The sequence below is a fragment of the Portunus trituberculatus genome, chromosome 2, assembly GCF_017591435.1.
Source record: "Portunus trituberculatus isolate SZX2019 chromosome 2, ASM1759143v1, whole genome shotgun sequence".
In the NCBI taxonomy this organism is placed as follows: domain Eukaryota; kingdom Metazoa; phylum Arthropoda; class Malacostraca; order Decapoda; family Portunidae; genus Portunus; species Portunus trituberculatus.
Window position 1 is genome coordinate 2,148,529 of NC_059256.1, and position 4,746 is coordinate 2,153,274.

Genomic DNA, 4,746 nt, shown 5'->3' on the forward strand with positions numbered 1-4,746 from the left:
GGGGTGTTTTGGGGTGTTTTGGGGTGTTTTAGGTGTTTTGCAGTGTTTTGTGGGGTTTTTGTGGGTGTTTTGGGGGTGTGTTTAGGGTGTTTTGGGTGTTTTGTGGTGTTTGGGGTGTTTGGTGTGTTTTAGGGTGTTTTGGGTGTTTAGGGTGTTTGTGGTGTTTTGTGGTGTTTGTGGTGTTTTGGAGTGTTTGTGTGTTTTTGGTGTTTAGTTGGGTTTGTGTTTGGGTGTTTTGGGGTTTTGGGCATTGTGTGGGTTTTGGGGTTCAGGGGTTTGTGTGTTTATTGGGGTTTAGGGGTTTCTGGGTTTTCAGGGTGTTTAAGTTATTTTGGGGGTTTAGGGGTTTTGTGGGTTTTGGGTGGTTTATGGGGTGTTTAGGGGTTTTGTGGGGTTTCAGGGGGTTTCTGAGGATGTTTTGGGTTGTTATGGGGGTTTGGGGGTTTTGTGTAGGTTTTGGGGTGTTTGGTATTTATAGGGTTTTAGTGTATTTATGGGGTTTTTGGGGTGTTTAGGGGGTTTTGTGGGTTTATTATTATTTTTTGGGGTTAGGTTAGGTTAGGTTTGAGATGTTTGGGGTTTTTTTTGGGGGGGTTTGGGGATGTTTGGGGTTTTTACTGTGTTATTATTATTATTATTATTATTATTATTATATTTACTGCTACTGACTACTACTACTACTACTACTACTACTACTACTACTACTACTACTACTACTACTACTACTACTCCTCCTCCTCCTCCTCCTCCTCCTCCTCCTCCTCCTCCCACAGCTCCAAGGAAGAGAGGAAGGAAGAAGAAGACCACAAGACACATAGCACTGGAGGGAGGAGGAGGAGGAGGAGGAAGAAGGAGGGGAGAGTGGCCCCCCCTCCCTCTCACATCCCTCCTCATACCTCTACATTCCCCCCACCCCCCCTACCTCTCTGCTGCAAGGCGGGGGGCACCTCTCCCTAGCAGGTGAGAGAGAGAGAGAGAGAGAGAGAGAGAGAGAGAGAGATGTATTATTATTATTATTATTTTTGTCGTAACTAATTTTTTTCTTCTTCTTCTTCTTCTTCTTCTTCTTCTTCCACCCCCTGCAGACAGCACCCCAGCCCCCCCTCCTCCCTCTTTGGTGGTGGGTGGCCCCCTCTCAGCCCCCCATGGCACCCTGAGGGAGGCACTGGCTGTCTTGACTCCCCAACACACTGTCAGGTACGTGAGAGAGAGAGAGAGAGAGAGAGAGAGAGAGAGAGAGAGAGAGAGAGAAATACATGTAAACTTTCTCAAATATACAGTTTAAGTATTCTAATGCACTGAAAACTTTCTCAAATATACAGTTTAAGTTTTCTAATGCACTGAAAACACTCAAAAACATTCAAACACACTCAAAACACTCAAACACACTCAAACACACTCAAACACAATCAAAACACACTCAAACACACTCAAGAACACTCCAACACACTCAAGAACACTCAAAACACTCGAACACACTCAAAACACACTCAAGAACACTCAAAACACACTCAAAAAACTCAAAACACACTGAAAACACTCAAAACTCTCAAAACACTCGAACACACTCAAAATACTCAAAACACACTGAAAACACTCAAAAACACAATCAAAACACTCAAAACACTCAAAATTTCTCAAAACACTCAAAAACACTCAAAACACTCAAAAACACTCAAAACACACTCAAAACACACTCAAAACACTCAAAACACACTGAAAACACTCAAATACACTCAAAACACACTTGACCCTACTCAAAATTTGTTTAAAACCACTAAAAACAGAGAGAGAGAGAGAGAGAGTGTGTGTGTGTGTGTGTTCCAGTATCCTTGACACACTGCCTCATCCTGATCTTGTTTGCATGTCCTCTTGTCCTTCCATGTTGTTGTGTCCCCAGCACCAGGTCTTCCTTGTCTATCTTTTCAGTGCCATTGACTATCTTGTACATTGTTATTAGGTCCCCTCCTTCTCTTCCATCTTGTAAGGTTGCCAGTCCCATTTCCTTCACTCCTTCTTCATATGTGAGGTCCTTTAGTCACATTTCCTTGTTGTTCTTCATATGTGAGGTCCTTTAGTCCCATTTCCTTCAGTCGTTCTTCATATGTGAGGTCCTTTAGTCCCATTTCCTTCAGTCGTTCTTCATATGTGAGGTCCTTTAGTCCCATTTCCTTCAGTCGTTCTTCATATGTGAGGTCCTTTAGTCCCATTTCCTTCAGTCCTTCTTCATGTGTGAGGTCCTTTAGTCCCATTTCCTTCAGTCCTTCATATGTGAGGTCCTTTAGTCCCATTTCCTTCAGTCCTTCATATGTGAGGTCCTTTAGTCCCATTTCCTTCAGTCGTTCTTCATATGTGAGGTCCTTTAGTCCCATTTCCTTCAGTCGTTCTTCATATGTGAGGTCCTTTAGTCCCATTTCCTTCAGTCCTTCATGTGTGAGGTCCTTTAGTCCCATTTCCTTCAGTCCTTCATATGTGAGGTCCTTTAGTCCCATTTCCTTCAGTCCTTCATATGTGAGGTCCTTTAGTCCCATTTCCTTCAGTCCTTCCTCATGTGAGGTCCTTTAGTCCCATTTCCTTCTGTTCTTCATATGTGAGGTCCTTTAGTCCCATTTCCTTCAGTCCTTCATATGTGAGGTCCTTTAGTCCCATTTCCTTCAGTCCTTCATATGTGAGGTCCTTTAGTCCCATTTCCTTCAGTCCTTCTTCATATGTGAGGTCCTTTAGTCCCATTTCCTTCAGTCGTTCTTCATATGTGAGGTCCTTTAGTCCCATTTCCTTCAGTCCTTCATATGTGAGGTCCTTTAGTCCCATTTCCTTCAGTCCTTCATATGTGAGGTCCTTTAGTCCCATTTCCTTCAGTCCTTCTTCATATGTGAGGTCCTTTAGTCCCATTTCCTTCAGTCCTTCTTCATATGTGAGGTCCTTTAGTCCCATTTCCTTCAGTCCTTCTTCATGTGTGAGGTCCTTTAGTCCCATTTCCTTCAGTCCTTCATGTGTGAGGTCCTTTAGTCCCATTTCCTTCAGTCGTTCTTCATATGTGAGGTCCTTTAGTCCCATTTCCTTCAGTCCTTCATGTGTGAGGTCCTTTAGTCCCATTTCCTTCAGTCGTTCTTCATATGTGAGGTCCTTTAGTCCCATTTCCTTCAGTCCTTCTTCATGTGTGAGGTCCTTTAGTCCCATTTCCTTCAGTCTTTCTTCATATGTGAGGTCCTTTAGTCCCATTTCCTTCAGTCCTTCATATGTGAGGTCCTTTAGTCCCATTTCCTTCAGTCCTTCATGTGTGAGGTCCTTTAGTCCCATTTCCTTCAGTCGTTCTTCATGTGTGAGGTCCTTTAGTCCCATTTCCTTCAGTCGTTCATGTGTGAGGTCCTTTAGTCCCATTTCCTTCAGTTCTTCATGTGAGGTCCTTTAGTCCCATTTCCTTCAGTCGTTCATGTGTGAGGTCCTTTAGTCCCATTTCCTTCAGTCGTTCTTCATGTGTGAGGTCCTTTAGTCCCATTTCCTTCAGTCGTTCTTCATATGTGAGGTCCTTTAGTCCCATTTCCTTCAGTCCTTCATATGTGAGGTCCTTTAGTCCCATTTCCTTCAGTCCTTCTTCATATGTGAGGTCCTTTAGTCCCATTTCTTTCAATTCAATCCTTTTCCAACACTCATAATCCTCCTCTGACAGTACTCAATCCTCTATAACACTACTCAATCCTCTATAACACTACTCAATCCTCTATAACACTACTCAATCCCCTTTAGAGCACAACAGGATCAGGATCACAGCGACAAGTTACTAGAAGAGATACTGCAAGCGAAGCCTACCCCCCCACCCCAGGCCAGCACCCTCCCACCTCCTCTTCCCCCAGCAGCTGATGATGATGGGAAGGAAGAAGAGAGAGGAGGAGGAAGAGGAGGAGGAGGAGGAGGTGGAGGTAGTGGAGGAGGAGGAGGAGGAGGGGTGGTATAGGAAGAAGGAAGATTATGTGGAATCTAGCGAAGGTTTGTGAGAGAGAGAGAGAGAGAGAGAGAGAGAGAGAGAGAGAGAGAGAGAGAGAGTGAAAATATTTATCTATATGAAATGAATATGTACTAAAATCTCTCTCTCTCTCTCTCTCTCTCTCTCTCTCTCTCTCTCTCTCTCTCTCACAGAAGAAGAAGAAGAAGAAGGCGCTTTGCTTATTTTAGCCCAGCGTTTGAAGGAAGAAGAAGAAGAGGAAGAAGGAGGAGGAGGAGGAAGGAGGAGGAGGAGAGAGAGAGAGTGACGTGATCCTCTCTCTCTCTTCCTCTCATTTTAAAGAGAAGCATTCTGTCTCTACTAAGACTCTTTATATGGTAAGCAGTAGTAGTAGTAGTAGTAATAGTAGTAGTAGTAGTAGTAGTAGTAGTAGTAGTAGTAGTAATAGTAACAACAACAATTCTATAACCACAATTCTTTACAGTGGGACGTGAAATGTATTGAAACCATGAAACAACAACAACAACCACAACCCACCACCACCACCACCACCATCAGAATGACCTTTGACACCACCAGGTCATCACACAGGTCAAGAATTTATACCATGGAGACTGAAGACTATTTGGTAAGTACGTAGTAGTAGTAGTAGTAGTAGTAGTAGTAGTAGTAGTAGATTCCCTATTTCTTATGGTGACTATTTGGTGACTTTCTACAGCTTCACAAACTCATGTGGGGGATTAAAATGGTGAAGACTGTGGCCATTAATCTTCTGCCCTCCATACACCCTTCCTAATGTCAAT

At 43.4% G+C, this 4,746-nt stretch overlaps 1 protein-coding gene and 1 long non-coding RNA gene across 2 annotated transcripts in view; both read left to right on the forward strand.

The window, feature by feature from the left end:
• LOC123502062 (serine/threonine-protein kinase 11-interacting protein-like) overlaps positions 1 to 3,914 on the forward strand; it is an 8,738-nt gene extending 4,824 nt beyond the window's left edge. The window contains 3 exon segments of the mRNA XM_045251218.1: positions 774 to 960; positions 1,086 to 1,197; positions 3,748 to 3,914. Of these exon segments, the coding sequence (XP_045107153.1) occupies positions 774 to 960; positions 1,086 to 1,197; positions 3,748 to 3,861 (413 nt within the window). The 3' untranslated portion in view covers positions 3,862 to 3,914.
• Positions 3,915 to 3,946: 32 nt separating this feature from the next.
• LOC123502089 lies at positions 3,947 to 4,466 on the forward strand. Its single transcript, XR_006673794.1, has 3 exons — positions 3,947 to 3,987; positions 4,138 to 4,320; positions 4,428 to 4,466. It is a non-coding gene; the product is annotated as an uncharacterized LOC123502089 (long non-coding RNA).
• Positions 4,467 to 4,746: the final 280 nt, after the last annotated feature.